Here is an 18,341-nt window from a genome sequence, read left to right as displayed (position 1 = left end):
AGCAGAGACGGGAGGAACAAAGCGAGGGGGAGCATAGACAGGCGGGACCAAGAAAGGGGAAGCAAACGAAGGAGGGACCAGGGCAGGAGAGAAGGGAGAGAAGGCGGGGGAACAAAGGGGAGCCCCAGCGGGCGACGGGCGGCAGCCGGAGGGGCCGCAGACGGCCGGGAGGCCGGAGCCGGAGGGGACCGAGAAGGGGCCGAGGAGACAGGGCGAGGGACCCGCGGAGGGGCCAGGGAGGGAGCAGGAGGGAGCACCGGGGAAGGGGACGAGGGAGCTGGAAGGGGCCCACGGCGAAGGCCCGGAGGAGGGGGGAGCTGCAGCAGGCGACGACGTCCTCCGACGGGCCGAAGGTGGGGGCCCCGCAGGCGACCGACCAGGCACCGGAGGGGGGAGCGAGGCAGGGCGACGAGGCACCGGAGAGGGACCCGCAGGCGACAGCCGACCCGGAGGGCCAGGACCCGCAGGCGCCAACCGAGCCCCAGCGCAGGCGAGGCAGGGCGAGCCAGGGGGCAGGGCGGGCGGGACCCTAGCCCCGCGTCTGTGTCCCCTTCCCCTGCGGGACACAGACAGGCCGAACCTAGGTCGGGGTCGACGTCGCCGGGGCGAGGGACAAGGGGTCACAAGTTCTGTCCCCGAGGGGTCCCATTCCAGCTCCTCCACCTCCAGAGAGGGAGGAGCTGCGGTGGAGTCTTCGGGGACCTCCTCGGGAACCGGGGCCAAGGGACTTGGAGCGGGAGTAGGAACGGGGCCAGGAAGTAAAGTCACTCGGGGCGCCTCTGGAGCTGCTGCAGGCGGAGGGGGCGCCTGGGGAGCTGCTGCAGGCGGAGGGGGCGCCTCGGGAGCTGCTGCAGGCGGAGGGGGCGCCTCGGGAGCTGCTGCAGGCGGAGGGGGCGCCGGGACAGGAACAGGAGCGCGGTCAGGAACAGGAGCGCGGTCAGGAACAGGAGCGCGGTCAGGAACAGGAGCTGGCTGCAGTGGGGGTGCCTGCCCGGGAGCTGCAGGTTGCTGCAGTGGGGGCGCCTGCCCGGGAGCTGCAGGTTGCTGCAGTGGGGGCGCCTGCCCGGGAGCTGCAGGTTGCTGCAGTGGGGGCGCCTGCCCGGGAGCTGCAGGTTGCTGCAGTGGGGGCGCCGGCCCGGGAGCTGCAGGTGGCTGCAGTGGGGGCGCCTGCCCGGGAGCTGCAGCAGGCGAAGGGGGCAGCGAAGGCGGCTGCGCGGGCGGCGGCGGCCGCACGGGAGCGGGGTCCGCGGGCGACAGCCGACCCGGCAGCAACGGAGGGAGGTCCTCTGTACCGGCGATCGCCGGTTTCCTTCGTCTCCTTCGCTGGCGCCTAGCGGTGGCGGGAGGCAGCGCGACGTCCGTAAAAACGGACGGCGGAAGAAAGGCCTCCGGCTCCGGGTAAGGGTAGAGGAAGGGCTCCTCGTCCTCGTCCTCACTGGAGAACCAGTACTTCCACACGGGATCGGGGTCGCATGTGGTCAGCCTCCGGGCTGGAGGTAGGGCGGGTACTTCCCTCTCGTCCTCTGTCGGGAGCCAAAGCCTGGAGAGCGAGCAGGCGCCGAGATAGATCGGCTCTTCTGGGAGCCTCTTCCTCCCTCTCCGCTTCTTTTTGTGGTCCGTCATTCTGTCACGGGTCTTGGTAAACGAGCGCGGCGGAGAGCGGCGATCGTGCGGAAGGAGCAGGCAGGCAAGCGGGATACGGGAAAACGGGGGTTTATTCGGGGAAACCGGAGCAGGACGGGAAACAGACATTGACAACATCAATGACGGACGAAGGACTCGGGTAAGACACGGACTGAAATACACAGGACTGATTGAAAATAATCAGACACAGCTGGGTACAATCCGGGAAACACACGTGGGTAGGCAGGGGGCGTGGCACACAGGAGGAGCCGACGAGCAGGGCATGACACTGATGGCATCTTACCTATAGTTTTAAAAGAGATGAGGGATATTCTTAACCAATCTTTAACTTTAATATTCCAGAAATCGTTATCTGCAGATGTGGTACCTTCTGATTGGAAGCATGCTAATATAACTTGTCCCTATATTCAAAAAAGGGGATAGAAGTAACCCAGCAAACTATAGGCCAATCAGTTTAACTAGCATTACAGGAAAAATAATGGAAGCTATAATCCAAGTGAAAATGGTAGATTACCTGGATGCAAATAAGATTCTGAGGGATAGCCAATATGGATTTAGGAGAGGTATATTTTGTTTAACGAATTTACTTGAATTCTTTGAGTAAGCTACAAGAGAAACTAATCACAAAAAGGCCTACGATGTCATCAACTTAGATTTCCAGAAGGCCTTTGATGTTGTCCCCCACAAATGGCTCAAAACTTCAGGGATTTTAGGAACTGTAGCAGCTTGGATCAAAAACTGGTTAACAGACAGGAAGCAGCGGGTAATTATTAGAGGCACAATGTCACAGTAGGCCTGCGTTCATAGTGGGGTACAGCAGGGTTGAATTTTAGGACCACTATTGTTCCTAATTTACATTAATGATATTGACACTAAAATATACAGTAAACTGGTTAAATTTACAGATGACACCAAGGTGGGTGGTGTAGCAGATACTGAACTAGCAGCGGTGAGGCTACAATGGGATCTTGATTTAATTAGTGACTGGGCTGATACTTGGCAGTTGAAATTTAACATAGATAAATGTAAGGTAATCCATGCACTGAGCAGAAATATAAAGTACAGGTATTTTATGGGTTCCACTGAAATAAAGGTAGCTAATTACGAGGAAGACCTCAGTGTGTATGTTGATGCTTCCATGTCCCACTCTCACCAGTGTGGGGACGCAATAAAAAAGGCTAATAGGATTTTGGGTTACATCTCTAGGTGTGTGGAGTTTAAGACAAAGGAAGTGATGCTACGATTATTTAATTCCTTGATAAGACCCCACCTAGAATATTGTGTGCAGGTTTAGTCACCATACCTTAAGAAGGACATTGCTACCTTGGAAAAGGTGCAACATATGGCTACGAAAATGATTCCTGGTCTTAGAGGAATGTCTTATGAGGAGAGGTTAGCTGAGCTGAATCTGTTTAGCCTCGAGCAAAGGAGACTATCGGGTGACATGATCCAGGTATATAAGATTCTAACAGGTCTGGATGCTTTTCAGCCAAATGGTTATTTCAATATTAGTTTAAATACTAGAACTCGTCGCCGTAAGTGGAAATTAGCGGGAGAACATTTTAAAATGAATTTGAGGAAGCACTTCTTTACAGAGCATGTAGTTAGAATATGGAATAGTCTTCCTGTTAGCTCAGAGTTGTTAAAATCAGACTATTACTTAAGTTCTCCCCAAACGAGCTTGATGGGCGAATGGTCTCCTCTCGTTTGTACATTTCTAATGTTCTGTTCTTAATTATGACAAGGGCATTACAAAGTGGTGTTATTGCCTAGTAACAAGGTATCTTTCATCGGTTTAGAAAAAGATAATTATCATGCAGCTATCTCAGCTTTAGAGCTGTTTACTAGGATTATTGCAGATACGTATGGTGAGGTGCAAATTATGGCATCAGCATATGAAAGAAAATATGCTTTTGCGTGTATCAAATCAAACATCTGGAAATTCACTGGGTGAGCTCCATGTGATTTTTTTTTTTTAAACCCTTTTTAGTGTGGCAGCAACATTCTTGATCATTTCCCTATTTAAATAAATGTAAACAACGATGAATAAATAATGTGTTAATAACCGAACCCCAGTGAAACGAGAATTTTTTAATTGCAGTTAAGTCAGTTCTTGGGTCCTTACTGTAATTATTGAATGGTGGTTTCAGCGCTAATTATCACAGACAAATCATATCTCAGGTGTTTTATTGAAATACAAAATAAATTAAATCTTTTTACTGTACAAATACTACGATAAATGCAGCATTTTGTGTGATATACATAGGAAATGGCAAACGCAGAGGTTAGAAATAAAATGTGTAAGAAGACTATTTTACAGAAAACATGTAAAGGCCTCAAATTGTACATTGTTCCAGAAACAATTACGGTAAAATTATCCACTTGGGTCAATGAGACAAAAACCAACAATGTCAAGTACATATACAGACATTGAGAAAAAAAATAAATAAATAATAAAAACATAAAACTGCAGTAATTTATCAAAGCTAACTGCAAACTAATTATCTGTGTACCATTTTGACTGGATCATTCAAAATTATAAAAAGTCATACTTGAGGGTGGTCTGGATTAATGCAAATTCAACCTTAAAAGCCAATTACCAGTAAGCTACCCAAAACCTAAAGGAAAACAGGACCATAAAATAATCCCGTACTACCAAACCGAGGGAAGTGCTTTGAAAATAGTGAACAACCACCTATTTCAGCACAGTTCCCTTGATCACCAAGTATTCAGTCAGTAACAATCCTCTCACCCCCAGGAGAATTTCACAATGAAAAGACGTTCACTTGGCAAGTTTGAAGGCAGCCAGGAGGGACCTGCATCTACCAAAAAAAACAACCAAAAAGGCTTCACAGTAAGGGGTGCAAGTCTGACCTCAGCCACCACCATCCCCCTGGTCTAGGAGCGAACTCCAACGTAAACAACAGGGGCGGCACCAACACTCTCATTGACAGAGCCACAGCACACCAGCTCTGAGGAGATTCAGAGACCGAATAAAGAAGGTAAACACAACCATACAAAATACACACCCAGTGATACACATTTCCAAAAAAAAAGACATTTGTAACAAGATAAAACATGGGAGACAAAACGAAACACACTCCAAAAGTAGACTGCACGCAGCCTGATGGAAGAGTTTGGCTTAACCGCAAAGCGACAGGCCAGCCACTGCAGTTCAGCGTGGTGCAGTCTGGCAACCACACCTGTACCTTCAGTCCCTCAAAGCCTCAAACCCAGTCGAGCAGTGCATTCCTCTAACGTCTACGAAAACGCAGACAGCCTCGGACCGTGACGGCAGTAGCCTTTGCATGTAAACTTGAGGTGAAGGATGCTACATTTACATGTGCACAGCACTGGTGTCTCAGTGGTGCTCTAGCACCAGGCCGCCATGACCAAACATTGCTGGGTCAACCATTCAAGTTGGTCAACTGTTTTCTGTTCCAAGCTAATTGGTCCAGATTTGTGAGTGATGCAGAAGCCCTGCCTACTAGAGTTCCACTTGATTTTTAGACTCAAATACAACATTGTGCAACAATGGCAGAACATAAAATCACACAATCACAAAAATGGTAACACTTTCAAAAAGTCACAAACACCTCCAAACGTCAGACGAAACGAGTGGAGCCCCAAGTAACAGACCAGACGTTCCAAAATTCATATTTTTCAGGGCTCACATGTTCTCTCTTTTAGGGTTCCGCAGTCAGAATAGCAGCACAAAAACAAAAAGCCTACATTCTAGTTACTTTTTCAGGTTTGACTAATTATTTGGTTTCATTCTCTTCAAAATGTACGACGTAGAAAAAAAAATGGATCAGTCAGAACCCAGAATACAGCCCAGACCTGAGAGTAAAAGAGCAGAGACTGGGGGAGGGGGGTTAATCAGATGGATCTGTGGTGGTGGAGGGGCTCAAATTGCAGTGCAGAGGGTTAAGAGTTAAGCCCATGTGGGATGCGAGCGCTAGTATGAGGCATATCAGACAGCCCAGGCTGACCCCCATAATCTTTGGGAATCCATATTAGCGTGACCCCTGCCCCCTAGGGGCGGGGCCAGGCAGGGACGTCACCGCGCCCTTTTGCGGGTCACGTAGATGAGGACACGTCGGATGGCCAGCAGCCGGTCCTTCATAGAGGTCATGGCCAGGATGCTGAGCTGGGCCCGGTTCTCCAGAGGCAGGACTGCCAGCAACCACCAGCACCAAGCCGGACCATTCGGGCAGCCCTGCGGGGCGGAACATACAGGCCACAAGGGTGAAGGAACGAAGCAAACACAGGAACAGGGGGCCTTCAAGCCTCAAGCCCAAATGACTCAGGCGGAATGATCTGCCTGCTTCAAGTGATGCACAAGTGATGGTATAGTCACAGGATAGAGCTGTCTGGGTCACACGGGGGGGGGGGGCACCCTACCTGAGGGTCGGGGTCCCGTGCTGGTAAGTTGCCAAAATGGCTGAGGATCTGGTTCCTCATGGTGTCCTTGAGCGAGGTGAACCAGCTGGTGGCGGTCTCGTACACAGAATCATGAAGTCTTAGCAGCTCAGCCAGCTCCTCCCCATACACCTGACAAGCGGGAAAGGGCGGCAGCATAGTTATTACATAGATGCACACAGAAAGCGAAGACATCTCTCGCACGCACGCACGCACGCGCACGCACACGCGCACGCACGCACACACGCACACACGCACACACCTTGCGGTCCTCCAGGTACTCAATCTTGGCTGTGTTGTAGCCATCCCTCTGGCCGTGGCTCAGCACTTTGAAGCGCGCTACTCCGATGGTGTCCACGACCGACCGTCCATCAGGGAAGAACTTCACATTCCTCACTTCCAGCATGCAGCCGTAGTCTGCAAACCTGCACAGTGATATGTAGACCATCGCTCAGGGGGAGAGTCACTGCCCATTGCAGGTCGATAGGATAAATCAGCACTAGTATGCAGACCATCGCTCCCGGGGACAGTCATTACCTAATCGCAAGCTGGCAGGATAAGCCAGCTATAACATGCAGACTGTCGCTCAGGGGGACAGTCACTGCTCATTGCAGGTCGATAGGATAAACCTGTTTTTACACGCACACCGGTGCACAGAGGGAGCAACCGGCCATCACAGGCCAATAAGATAAACCAGCTCTACAGTCTACCACTGTGTTGCACTTCCTGTTTATTCCGAATACCCAAAAGCTGGAACATCACTAACATTTCTCCATTGGTTTACATCCAGCTGCAGCGATCAGAGTAACATAGGTCATTCAGTTGTAACACCATCTCACTGCTGGTGTCAATATGCTTTTAGCTCAGTATGTTATGAAGCAGGGCTTTAGGAATAGATTACGTGAATTTAAAAAACAAACATACATCACAGGCATGCAGGGAGGGAGTGACACAGGAAATAGGATCTGTGTGGGTGGTGCATACATTTTAGCAATTATTACATTGTGGGGACCAGATTTGCCAACAACATGATAAAAACCTGTAACTTTTTACATTGTGGGGACATTTGTTTTTGGTCCACACAAAGATAAACATCAATTTTATAAAAATCCGACTGCAATCAAAAAGCTAAAATGGTTTGGTTACTAATGGTTAAGGTTAGGGCTGGGTGGGGGTTAGGGTTATTGGAATGAGGGTTATACCCATGGAGAAGAATGGAGAGTCCCCATAAAGATACGAGTACATAGACTTTGTGCGTGTGCATTGTCAGGGCCCTGCTCACCCCTTCAGCTCATCAGCGATGCACATGCCAAACTGCCGGGTTCCCGTCTCCATGGATCTGCGAATCATGAGTCGGTAGCGTGGCTCGAAGACGTGCAGCGGGCAGGGGATTGTGGGAAATGCCATGGTACACACAAAGATGGGCACTTCCTGGTTTAAGCTGTGGAAAGAATGAACCATGAGACCTGTATCGGGGACCCCAAAAAAGCACGCCACCATGTGGCTGCCAACCATGCTGCACTGGATGATGTTACCACGTCGAGCAGAAAAACTAGAAAACGTTTTAAGAAATATACTGCAAAAAATGTATTAATTTAAGCCATTTGACATAATGACTGGATTGTCATTCTATGGTTCTGCTGTAGTACTGGCTTCACTTCAACTGAAAATGGGCTTTGACCAGTGATAAGCTTTGAGCTTGTCTCTGGAATTGAGCTCCACCATCTGCGAGATGATCATGAGACACTGCCCAAAGGGCCACTGACATCAGTAAAAGGATATCTGATAACTATTAGGAAGGATGGGTAACTAGTTCAAATGTGTTCTTTTGTTTATTAGGCAACTTGTGTCAAAGGGTTTTATGTGTCCTGGTTTAATAAAGGGGCTATATTTAAATAGATGAAAGCCCACTAGCCTCTTTTCTGGTACCTGCCATACAGAGCTATAGTGTCATTTCATGCAATGTGACTTACAATGTGCTTCCACCAATCATGATAAATTACAATACATCATAGTAAAAACCCAACCCACCCACAAGAGAACCCTGCAGGAGAGTAATGTGGGGAGCAGCACTGTATGGTACAGCAGGACATCACGGGTCAGAGACGGCCTGAAACCGGAGCCCTAGGCACCACTGAGCCCTGATGTGAGAAAGTCCACCATCCCTGTCACTGTCAGCATACCAGCCGGCGCAGACTGACAGTCCCGCACTTCGGGCAGGTGTGCTCCACGCCCTGCGAATAAATGTTCTGAGGCTGCTGCCTGAACCACTACTTTCTGTGACCTCATCTGTTTTCACACGCAGGTGCATCAATCGCCAGGCACAACACGGCAGGGAATGGGGGCATAATTAATGAAACAGTCTGACACTGTCAGAAGGAAGCACCAAAGAAATCCAACACAGCGACCCACTTCGCAAAGCAGCTGTTTTTGTGAGTATGCTTAACTATAAATGCAAAGAACAGTCATTCAGATAGGGGGAGAAGCAGAACACTGTCCATCAGCACAGGCCGCCATATTTGGACATGATGACACTTACAGAGTAATGTGGGAGGGTCCCTATTACAGAGAATGAGGCAGAGTCACGGCAACTCCCCGCACTCACTTTGACAGCTCCTTCAGCTCCTCCTCGTGGATCTTCTTCCTCTCAGCCAGCTCCTCTGACAGGTAACGCCGCAGCACCTCTTCCATCAGCAGGGTCTTTTTGTACCCCCTGGTGGCCAGGTACTGCAATTACACACAAAAACATTTTGTTCCATTTTTAATGCAATTCTTAGGTGACAAAATTGAGCGACAACTAAATCAGTATAGGCAATATGCTGTCACTTTAACAGCCACCTCATTTTTCCATTAACAAGTTCATTAAATTTTACCGATGGACTTTCTAAAGGAAGAATGTAAAAGGTTAAAATGGCAATATCCATTTACTTATAGTCTTTCCTGTATTAACAAAAACCTATATATTTTAGCAAGACATTTATCTGACATTATCTGCTCACATAGAGATTACATAACGTCATAAAGCAGAAATTCAGATGTAAAAAAAAGCACAGAGTATAACCATTACTCACATGTATTAGAGTAGAAAAGTGTGTTGCTGCCCATTCTTAACTTCACCCCCACCCACAGGCTATTCTAGGTAACATGAAATTGTATATTTTAACATCTTACCCCTGAGGTTACTCTCATCTTCACAGTCTGGCTTTACCACAATGCATCATTGTTGTAAATAACTGACTGTGCTCATTGTACTGCACTTGCTGTATTTGTTTCAGCCTTCCTTGCACTGACATGCACTCTTGTACATTAATCACCCACACATGCATGCTGTACATACCAATCGCACTGTATGAGACCACTGCCATAACTGTGTATCTGCTATATGACAGCGGGAGACACATTACATGCGGGTGAGCGCACTTGGCCAATAAACCCCGGTTCTGATTCTTTATGTTATGAGGCGCCTTGGCAGTTATACTTCAGAGTACAGTTGGCACCTCAATACATCTCAGCGTTTGAGACCGGATGCCCTTATGTGCCATTCCCCAAACAGCAGACAGGGGGCGCTCATGGTGCACTCACCTCTGATAGGTTCTCTTTGCACAGTGGGCAGTTTGGATTGTGGTCCAGGCACCGTTCCAGGCACTTGAGGCAGAAGGTGTGACCGCAGGGCGTGGCAACTGGTTCATAGAACAGCCTGCGGGGTGGGTATATCTTTAAATGTAGCTTCGAATTTCAGTGGAAATAGTTAATTTGCAGTCAGTTAAACAGTAAATAACTAGTAACAACCTGCGAACAGTACACATTATTACAGTATCTGATCACAAGGGAAGGCTGAGGCTTTACCTCATGCAGAGGGAACACTCCATATCTGCACTTTCCAGCAGCTGTGGGGGCACCGCTCTGCACCGCGAGGGTACAGGGGCATTCTGAGAGGAGCAGGGGGCTTCTGGGCAGCACACAAACAGGATCAGACACGAACACTCACTCATTACACGGCCCGGCACATTAATGGGAGCAGTGACACATCAGCACTGCCGCTATGATGACCAAACGTGAGCACAATAAAACAATTTAATGAAGCAAAACACTAGAGATTTACACATTTATATTTTCAGGCTACGCAACAAGCAGGAACCCCAAGCAGGTAGCTGCTGTACCTTGTCTGAGGACCTTGCAGGGGGGGGCAAAGCCAGAAGTGTCGCTGGGCCCCTTCCTCTTGAGGTCTGAGAGTACAGAGGTCAGGGTCTCATGCTTGCCTGGTGATGGCTGTAAGGGCAGCTTGATGGGACCGTCGCCTCGCGGGAACGGGGGGTCCTGGGGAAAGGCACACGTGGTAGGGGAGAGGGGGCACAGGAGAGCAGCATAAGAATAAGAAAGCAAGTGATCCTCCACAGGAACTACTGAACTATACATCTAGAAGAGGAGAGGAGATGAGGGAGATGAGGAGAGAGGACAGAAAAGAGAGGAGGGAAGAGCAGAGAAGTTGAGGATGTTAAGGGCAAGAAAGAGAGAGGGGAGAGGAAGGGCAGGGAAGGAAAAGGAGAAGTGGGGAGAGAAATGGAAAGGTGAGGAGAGGAGGGGAGAGGAGAAAGGAGAGGGAAAGGGAGAGGAGCCTGCCTTCTGGTTCTCACTGGAGGTGAGTTATGCATAACAAAGCAGGTGATCCTCCCCTGAAACTACTGAACTATGTATATAGAACAGAGGAGAGTTGAGGATATGAGGAGAGAGGAAGGGCAGGGAGAGGACAGGAGAAAGGAGGAGAGAGTTATCACTGCAGAGGATAGCCCTCCTTACCTTTGAGGAGCCCGCCTCCTGGCTCTCACTGCAGAGGAGGCGCTGGGCAGAGCCCAGGAAAAGTAGGGGTGGCGGCTTGACTCGGGCTGGCTGGTGAGGCCGCAGCGGTGTAGGCAGGCCGTCGTTCTCGAACACGGAGGAGAACATCTCACTGAGGATCTGCCGGACACATAGGGAGTTCACTGAAATTGACAGGAAGCTGAAGAAAAGCAGAGCATACGGCAGCAAGAGCGCCTCAAAGCATGATGGTACCTTCTGTGCTTCCATCTTGACGGAGGTGCAGTGGGGCTTGAGCGCCATACAGAGCAGGTACTCCTGCAGGGCCTCCTCATGGCGCCCCGCTTGGCTCAGCGCCGCAGCCTTCGTGCTGTGAGCCTGCAGACACGGGCTGGTGTGAGCTTTCCGGGAGACGGGTCGCAGGACGGCAGCGACTGGCAGCCTGGGAGGCCGAGCGGGGGGGGAGAACGCTGCGACTGCTCCGCCAGGAACTGGCTGGGCGGGGGGGGAGCAAACATCACCTCGTGCAGAAAGCAGGTATGAGGTGCAGCTGTCTGTCATATGGGAGCTGCGGGTCCTGACATCATGGCACTTCATCCAACCCAAGACAAAGGCCAGATCTCCAGCGGGCAGGAAGAGGAGGCAGAGCAAGAGAGCAGGGCGGTGGCCACATGGACAGCTGATCCGCTTACGCCGCCAAGCATATGCTGCCGTATGCGTATGCTCACGTCGGCATGTGCGTGATCACCGATCCTCTTGTCCCCGCCTTGGTGATTATCTGGCCTGCATCCTAAAGCTAGGATTATGACACTGGACCACATACCTGTGGCAGAAACGTCACACACTGCGGTGAGTCAGTGTGGTGTGGGGCTGCATACAGCCCTGTTTGTGCTCACTTCATGGCCATGTGGCTTTCCTACAGGTACTGTGGTTTATCCCTACACGTGCACAGGCATGCTGCTTGAGTAACGCTGCTTGTAAACAGCCCTCAGTCAGCAACTGTCAGTGTGCATCCCATTCAGAATACGCCCTGACCAGGATGCAATCAGAATAAGCAGAGACACATGGAAAGAAAAAGACTGGGCAATTTGCATTTTCAATGCAATTCTCAGGAGACAAAGTTAAGCAAGCTACAGGCAATGCAATGGGCAGTTGTACCTTGGCCAGAAAGAAGTGGAACCCCCTATACTCGGGAGGGGGGGGGCACCTTAAACAGAGAGAGAAGGAGGGGGCTGTACCATGGGCAGACAGAGGAGGAGTCCCTACGCGAAGGGGGCTGTACCATGGGCAGACAGAGGCGGAGTCCCTGCACTCAGGGGGCTATACCTCGGGCAGACAGAGGCGCAGTCCCTGCACTCAGGGGGCTATACCTCGGGCAGACAGAGACGCAGTCCCTGCACTCAGGGGGCTATACCTCGGGCAGACAGAGGCGCAGTCCCTGCACTCAGGGGGCTGTACTTCTGACAGACAGAGGCGGAGTCCCTGCACGCAGGGGGCTGTACTTCTGACAGACAGAGGCGGAGTCCCTGCACTCAGGGGGCTATACCTCGGGCAGACAGAGGCGCAGTCCCTGCACTCAGGGATCTGTACTTCTGACAGACAGAGGCGGAGTCCCTGCACTCAGGGGGCTGTACTTCTGACAGACAGAGGCGGAGTCCCTGCACGCAGGGGGCTGTACCTTGGCCAGGTGAGGGTGGAGCCGGCACATGGCGTCACCATCCTTGAGCGCCTGAGTGAAGTTCTGCATCTCCATATGGAGCTCGGCACGCTGACCAAGAAGTATGACATCAGTTGGTGCTGCGAGGGTGAAAAAAAAAATAAGTTTAAAGTAAGGAGGGTAGCAAGTAGATTTTGTAGTGAGAAGTATGAGCTCTCACTAATACTCCTAACATACCAATATACTGATTAAAAGTACAGAAATTTGCCAAGCTGTGACACAAAACCCTGCAGTAAATAATCCCAAGAAACTGACAAGCTACAGATGGCCTGAGATGACTCGCTCCTGCCCTATTTCCGCCTTCAGCGCGAAGGTTAGTGCTAGTGACGGGTTGGCGGTGGCGGCGCACTGTTCATATCGCCAGACTGGGGCAGGTTTTCTTTCCCTTCACACAGAGGGAATGAATCAGCACGCATGCTTGCAGTCGCTCAGACAGATTTGTTTACCGTATGTGAAGATAACCATGGCATAATTAGTCGCCCACAGTGCCTATCCCTGTGTGGGAGGTGTGCAGCAAACACACACGGCCTGCTGTAAGGGAACCGCCAACGTTTCCATTCGTACTGCTGTGCGCTTTGAGTCTGTCCAAGTCCCGAGTGTCAGCGAAAGACAACAGGGAACTCACATTTTAAATTGTGCCATTCCCATCGTTAACATTGTCTTTATGCACTGATGTCAAACGCCCCAGACACTATTTATTCATTTACTATTAATTATGACGTCATCTTCGGTGGTGGTAGTAGTTTTGAGGTTTTACACACAGGTCAGTAACCCCTTCATCACAGAGTCTCCAGCAATCGGCTGATCTCCATCTCTACTGACAAGCTTCTGGGAGTCAGAACATGTGTGTCTTGGTGGGGATTTGCTTTATAGCAGGAACTTTTCACCTCCACCAAATTAAGCACTCTATGAGAATGGACTTGTGGACAATCCCCCCCTCCTCTACGTGACCTGCCCTTATAACGCATAACACAGGTGAGTCTTAGCCAGCCAGCAAGCAAATCTACAGGCTGGAATGTGGGTCAGAGGCCCCTTGAGAACGCATCAGGGCAGGAGTGGTTTCTGCTCAAACACAATCCATCTGAGATGTACCGTGCTCTTTCATTATGCTGATCAGCAGCAGCAAGGGGCTGCTGACCTAGTTGTTACAAAGCTTTTATTTGTCATGCATCACAGGATTAAACATTTAAGTAAATTCAATTTTGCTTACATCAAATTTAAAAATAGAGTACAAATTTAGAGCTAAAATAAGCATTTTGGTGCCCCCCCCCCAGCATCAATATCCACCACATCAGGCATACAAGGGAGAACCTAAAAAAAACAAGAATTGACCATAATCTAATATCTTGATAATCAAACCTTTAGACAAAGTACTAAAGGTAAAGCCTCAGGGGAGAATGCAGCCCCATTAGTAAGTAGCTATTGTGAATATAATCTTTTCTAGGGTTACATCAATTTGAAGAACATAGAATGACCCCTAAATCAGAATCGGCAGCCACTATGTCCTATCACTCAAAGCAGACAATCAAGTTGTTCGGATAATATGCATTCTTTTTTGCTGGGACGTTTGAAAGTAACTGACCCGATTATACCGGCAAAATCCAAAAGAGATACGGTACTCAAATTCTTATGTCACATCAGTTGTGACCTGAAATACAATCGTGTACAGGCATCAGAACATAAAGTACCGTCTTTAATTGGCCGGTATATAAAGGCTAGCTGTCTACTTTCCAGGAGTTAAATAGGCCACTGCTACTGGACACATGCGACGCTGCCCCCTGGCGTCAGAAACTGGGTAAGAGCGATAAAAGTAGGTCACTCAGTCTACTCCAATTTCAGCACAAAGATCTGTGATCGTACCATCGCACCCCCAGTCATAAATGGAAATGAAAATACCACAAGAGTTGTTATATACAAATTACTACAAACTAAAACTTCACTTACTTAATTCTACAGCTTTGTTGTACTTGTCCAGCGCGTCCTTTAAGCTCTTTTCCCTCCACATAGCTTCTCCCTCCAGCCAGTATCGCCGGGCTTTACTTTCCGAGTCGAACCACTTCTCCAGCAGGCTGCTGAGAATCACGTTAACCCTAAAGCCAACGGGCTGGATCTGCGAGTCCGTTTTGTTCAGCTTGTATCTGCAGCTTTTGCACTCACTGACGCCGTCGTCCTCCAAGCATCGCTTACAGAAAGTGTGCCCGCACAGTAAGGTTGTGGGTTCGGACAGCAACAATTTGCAAATGTGACAGGAAAACAGGTCCAGAGGTTGCTCGTCCTCCGGCGCTTCTCCGCCACACTCGGTGCCCCCGTTCCCGGAAGATTTCGAGCTTGCTTTGGTCTCAGGCTTCTGTGGGTTTTTAGACAGTTCGCTTTGATGACTGCTCTCCTTCCCCCAAGCAGGGAGCTCTTTCTCCCGCAGGGTCCGGGCGATATTTTCTACCAGAAGTCCTAATTCCTCCGGCCGGAGTTTCTTCAAATTAGCAGCGGTGCAGTAGGAGTCGAGAGCCTCGGCTATCCGTCCTGCTCGGACCAAAGAGTCCGCTCTTCGGAGGCAAAGCCCCCGATCGGGCTGCTGGAGATCGGCCAGCTGAGAACCGTAGATTTCTGCAGCCAGGTCGAAATCTCCGGCCCGACAGGCTTCCTCCGCCACCTCCAGCATTTCCGGACATAAACCCGGAGCTCCAGGGTTAGAGATGTCATGGACAAACTGCTCTGTGTGCTGCTGGATTCCTGTCTCCATTTTAATCGAAAACGGAGTGTGCCTAGTTAGCCAGGAGGCTAACAAGCGACTGTAAACAGCCTAATACCTTAAATAAAAACAAAAACCACACACAGACAACAGGGGGAAATAATTCCCTGTCAAAATAATATACCATCAAGGTTCCGCGATCGTTTGCCCATTGGTACCGGGACTTTCATTTTCTTTCCCCCGTTGAAATACAACTAAGTGGGGCAAACGGCACTAGTTAGGCCTCATCCCGAACCCAGGAGCTCCCAGCCTCCCATCAGACCCCCCATCCTTCCCAAAAATAAAAACACCCAAATAAAAAAAAAAAACACAAAATCCAAGTGACGCGGAAAAAAGAGGATAAACGTCAAAGCCGCAGCTGTTTTCCCCCCACCGGAAAAAGAAACAAGAGTAGAAAAAAAGCCCTGAAGGGGGGCAGGCGGCAAGCCGACGTGTTTAGGAGACAATGTTTTGTGCTTTCCAGTTCTCACGGAGCATAGAGGGCGGTCTGTCGGTGCCTTTCCACGCCTCTCACTGTATGAGGTAATAAAACAACGGAGGGGGAGTAACAATCGGTACGACGAAGATCTCGACCGGACTTTCTCAGTCTTCCTCTCCGGTTTGTTCGCGTCCACTTTCGAGCGACGTGCCCCTGCTTTCCGGCGAGGCGAGCTCAGTGTTACTCACTCATTCAAAACCCGGGAGCGACTCATGCGAGAAACACGAGGTTCGCCACGGATGTAACTTCCAGTCCCACATTGCTACAGATCGTGCGCGGCTTTGACGTACCTTCGTAACAAATGTAATCTTAGATCTAGTTTTTATCAAACGACGCTGGCAACATTTGCGAATTCCCGTTTTAATAAACTACTTTAGATACACGCGGGCGATTTTATAAACTCATTCCCGGCTCTACACTTCATAGACAGAAAGGCGCGTTTGCTTGGATATTTCATTTCCACTGATTTCCTTGCTACTCCGGGAATTCCTTTGTGAAGTACCAAGTATAAGTAGTTTGTGTGTGTCTGTCAAAGGCAACACGTGACTGCCGAGTCATGAACCTATTGGTCCGCTTTGTGGCCCGCTTATATAATTACACAAAACGTTGTATAACCACTTACCAGCGACTGTCGGAATAGAACAGGAAGATTCACCGTTCTATATCAGGTCTGTTGCAAAATCATATTTTTAACTGGGGAAATAATTTTTGAAGTGCTTATAAAAGGATACACCTTTTTCCAAAAGTATAGAACAGGAGAGGGTCGTGATAGTTGTGTGTTGCTTGAAGTAACCTAAAAATGGGAGTAGATGGGTACATTGTTTTATGTAACACTTTATATAAGTGAGCTTCTCCCATTTGTTTCTAGTATACTCATTATAATTCCAGTGTAATGGAACTGGTTTGGTCAAACCTAAATCATCATTTTTTCTGATTAATTATGAGTATGTTTTCATATAAACACCTAAATTATTTTTGTGCATCTGTTGTAACAAAAAAAACATTTCCACTTATGACTAATCAGATATAGACGTAAAACACAAAGCATTTACATAAATTGATAAATACAACATTTGATTACCCTACATAAGATATTTACCCATAATATAAGACAAGATTTTTATGATATTATGGTGGGATGAAAGACTGGTTAGTACCAAAGGGGAATTGGGCCCAGCAGAGAGACACTTCAGAGACAACAGGAAAAATCCCAACATAAGGATGCACTCTACTCAAAGTCAGCAGTAGGTCATGATGCAGGACCTCGGCATCTCGGAGGGCTCACGGCTGGGCTGCGTGTATCCATGTGAGCAGCCCTTCTGTAGGTAGTCCTCATAAAGAGACACTCAGAACCCAAGGCTGACAGTCCTTTTCCCTTGATCCTCAGACTCACCCTGAACTGAGGGCCTGAATAGAGTTACAGCAGGGATACTGTCCCTGGGATTGCCTTCCAGTAACCACACTCCTCACTGTTGCTTCCGAGACATTCCAGTGGCATGCCATCACAAATATTTAGCATTATGGTCATTTAATTTATGTCTGCAGGTCAGACTGTTCAGTTTGATTCGCCAGGGTAGAACCCTGCCGGTGATAGGAAGGATTTATCATTCAAATCCTGTGGCCAGCCACCATTGGGCCCTTCAGCAAGGCCATTACCTAATTGCTTCAGGAGCCCTGTGCCCTGATGGGTGTCTTATGGAGAGCCAGATGGGATATGTGAAAACTGTCCAATGTTCCCTAGATGGCTTCCAGTTCTGTTTTGTTCCAGCCTTTTCAGCACATAGCTCCACAAAGAAAAAGGAAGTAATGTGCCGTACATTTTGCCCACAGGAATTTATTATTAAGAATATACCTTTCTCTGTTAATTTTTTTAATGGAAAAATTTGAGACTAATTTTCAGGCCACTCTAGCATTCATGGCTTCATATGCTATGGGATTTAAATCAGGTAAACAGCCTTACTCAACTGATGTTTTGACAATGTTCTGCTAATATGCTTAAATTCAAGTTTGAATGAAAAAAAATTGTATCTAGCATGCTTGCTTCCTTCCACTGTGACCATGACTAGTCAGGGCAGAATCCCATCCTCTGTTCAGATTCCCCCTCCATGTATAGCAAATAATAAGGTTTACTAATTTTAGCATTCTATTATATAAGTGCTGGAGGGCAGTCCGGCGCACAGACATGGATTGAGAGTCTGGTAATAGAAGCGTCCCTCCTGGCAGCCACTCCCAGGGAACAACTGACAAAAGCCAACTTGTCACTCGTGAAAACAGGTTAAAACTTGAACTTTCCACTCAGTCGACTGATAGAGACCTCAGATCTAAAGAAACCTAATTCTGGGGAAAATCCAGGGATAATGAAAGTGTTACATTTAGGGTAATCCACTGAATTCACTCAAATTGGTGAATAAGATCTGGTCATACTCTCTTTATATATATTGACCTCTATGCAGGCCCAATGGTGACATCATACTTTGCTGGACATGACAGTTTAACCCATAATCTTCCAGAAAAGGACACAGATCCTTAATCTGCGG

At 48.8% G+C, this 18,341-nt stretch overlaps 1 protein-coding gene and 1 long non-coding RNA gene across 4 annotated transcripts in view; one reads left to right on the top strand and one right to left on the bottom strand.

The window, feature by feature from the left end:
• Positions 1–3,804: 3,804 nt before the first annotated feature.
• lonrf2 (LON peptidase N-terminal domain and ring finger 2) lies at positions 3,805–16,298 on the bottom strand. 3 transcript variants are annotated; one of them, XM_048978601.1, is made up of 12 exons: positions 14,522–16,298; positions 12,539–12,657; positions 11,116–11,355; positions 10,864–11,022; positions 10,227–10,383; positions 9,913–10,012; positions 9,649–9,763; positions 8,672–8,793; positions 7,349–7,507; positions 6,329–6,491; positions 6,049–6,198; positions 3,805–5,863 (listed from the first exon to the last, which is right to left on the bottom strand). In XM_048978601.1, exons 1-12 carry the CDS (start codon positions 15,315–15,317, stop codon positions 5,705–5,707), a joined length of 2,439 nt encoding a protein of 812 aa, XP_048834558.1. In that variant the 5' UTR covers positions 15,318–16,298; the 3' UTR covers positions 3,805–5,704. The 3 variants fall into 3 exon arrangements, with proteins under 3 accessions (XP_048834558.1, XP_048834557.1, XP_048834559.1); XM_048978600.1 differs by having other exon boundaries at positions 9,913–10,015; positions 14,522–16,297; XM_048978602.1 differs by having other exon boundaries at positions 9,913–10,015; positions 11,116–11,238; positions 14,522–16,295.
• Positions 16,299–16,328: 30 nt separating this feature from the next.
• The window catches only part of LOC125709784 (uncharacterized), a 32,301-nt gene continuing 30,288 nt past the window's right edge, over positions 16,329–18,341 (top strand). The window contains exon 1 of the long non-coding RNA XR_007382835.1: positions 16,329–16,472. This is a non-coding gene — a long non-coding RNA (uncharacterized LOC125709784). The remainder of the gene's footprint in view (positions 16,473–18,341) is intronic.

The sequence above is a fragment of the Brienomyrus brachyistius genome, chromosome 16 (assembly GCF_023856365.1).
Source record: "Brienomyrus brachyistius isolate T26 chromosome 16, BBRACH_0.4, whole genome shotgun sequence".
Classification (NCBI taxonomy): domain Eukaryota; kingdom Metazoa; phylum Chordata; class Actinopteri; order Osteoglossiformes; family Mormyridae; genus Brienomyrus; species Brienomyrus brachyistius.
The sequence above is the reverse complement of the archived record's forward strand: the minus strand, read 5'-3'. Positions and strand labels throughout refer to the sequence as shown.

Coding starts and splice junctions, on each gene's coding strand:
- lonrf2 (XM_048978600.1), bottom strand. CDS start 15,317: ATGGAGACAGGAATCCAGCAGCACACAGAGCAGTTTGTCCATGACATC. Junction 12,658..14,521: donor CAACAAAGCTGTAGAATTAA/GTAAGTGAAGTT, acceptor TCACCCTCGCAG/CACCAACTGATGTCATACTT. Junction 8,794..9,648: donor GCAAAGAGAACCTATCAGAG/GTGAGTGCACCA, acceptor GTGTAATTGCAG/TACCTGGCCACCAGGGGGTA.